The sequence below is a fragment of the Halyomorpha halys genome, unplaced genomic scaffold (assembly GCF_000696795.3).
Source record: "Halyomorpha halys isolate HHAL.00 unplaced genomic scaffold, Hhal_1.1 Scaffold384.1, whole genome shotgun sequence".
Classification (NCBI taxonomy): Eukaryota; Metazoa; Arthropoda; class Insecta; order Hemiptera; family Pentatomidae; genus Halyomorpha; species Halyomorpha halys.
The window spans coordinates 73,719-74,510 of NW_027107790.1; the positions used below are offsets into that span (position 1 = coordinate 73,719).

A 792-nucleotide genomic window follows, 5' to 3' on the forward strand; every position below is an offset into this window, starting at 1 on the left:
TATACACCTTAACTGGAAAGTGATTAAATATAACTAGATATTAAAAGTAACTAAAAACACGTTTAAAACATTATTCTTAAAAAAAAAAAATACAAAACATAAAATAACCTGGATGACATGAACACTGTTTGACACCTCTTGAATCAAGATGACAAAGATCTTCACAGTCCCCATTATGAACTCTACATGGATTATAGAAACAATCATATGAAGTGTTCGCAACTGCAATGATACCCATGGGTCGAGGAACATCTCTTCTCAACCAAACTACTTCTTCTCCTGTGTACTTGTTTGCTCTCATAACTGAATGCTGAATCCAATCAGTCCAGAATATGAACTCTCCATAAACAGCCATGTCAAAAGGATGTTGCGGTGTGGCTTTAGAAAGAACTATTCTATTAGTGCCATCATATTCAGCACGTTCTATTTTATCTAATCGTGCATCACCCCAATACAATTTTTGAGCACCATGATCTAATGTGATTGCATTAGGCATTCTTATGTCAGTTGTTATGATAGATTCAAGACCATAACCACTTGTAAAAGCTCGTTGAATACTGGGGTAGTCAGAGTTCCAGTTGGTCCAGTATAATCGTCTGAAAGAAGAAGTTTAAATAAATATTTGAGTACCAAAAACTTATGAAAAAATAGTTTACCTATATTAACATTACTACTATTTGTTATAGTTAGAATAAGAATAATAAATTTTAAGTTACTAAAATAAGAAAAGATGTAAATTGTTAATTAGAACTACTTTTAGAGACATAATCGCTGGCTTTTTATTTTTTTTTT

The 792-nt window shown here is 31.6% G+C and overlaps 1 protein-coding gene across 3 annotated transcripts in view; it reads right to left on the reverse strand.

Annotated features, from left to right (window-relative positions):
• The window catches only part of LRP1 (LDL receptor protein 1), a 273,932-nt gene that overhangs the window by 72,776 nt on the left and 200,364 nt on the right, over nt 1-792 (reverse strand). For all 3 annotated transcript variants that reach the window (XM_067046122.1, XM_067046121.1, XM_067046123.1), the window contains exon 45: nt 109-596. In XM_067046122.1, the coding sequence (XP_066902223.1) occupies nt 109-596 (488 nt within the window). The remainder of the gene's footprint in view (nt 1-108; nt 597-792) is intronic.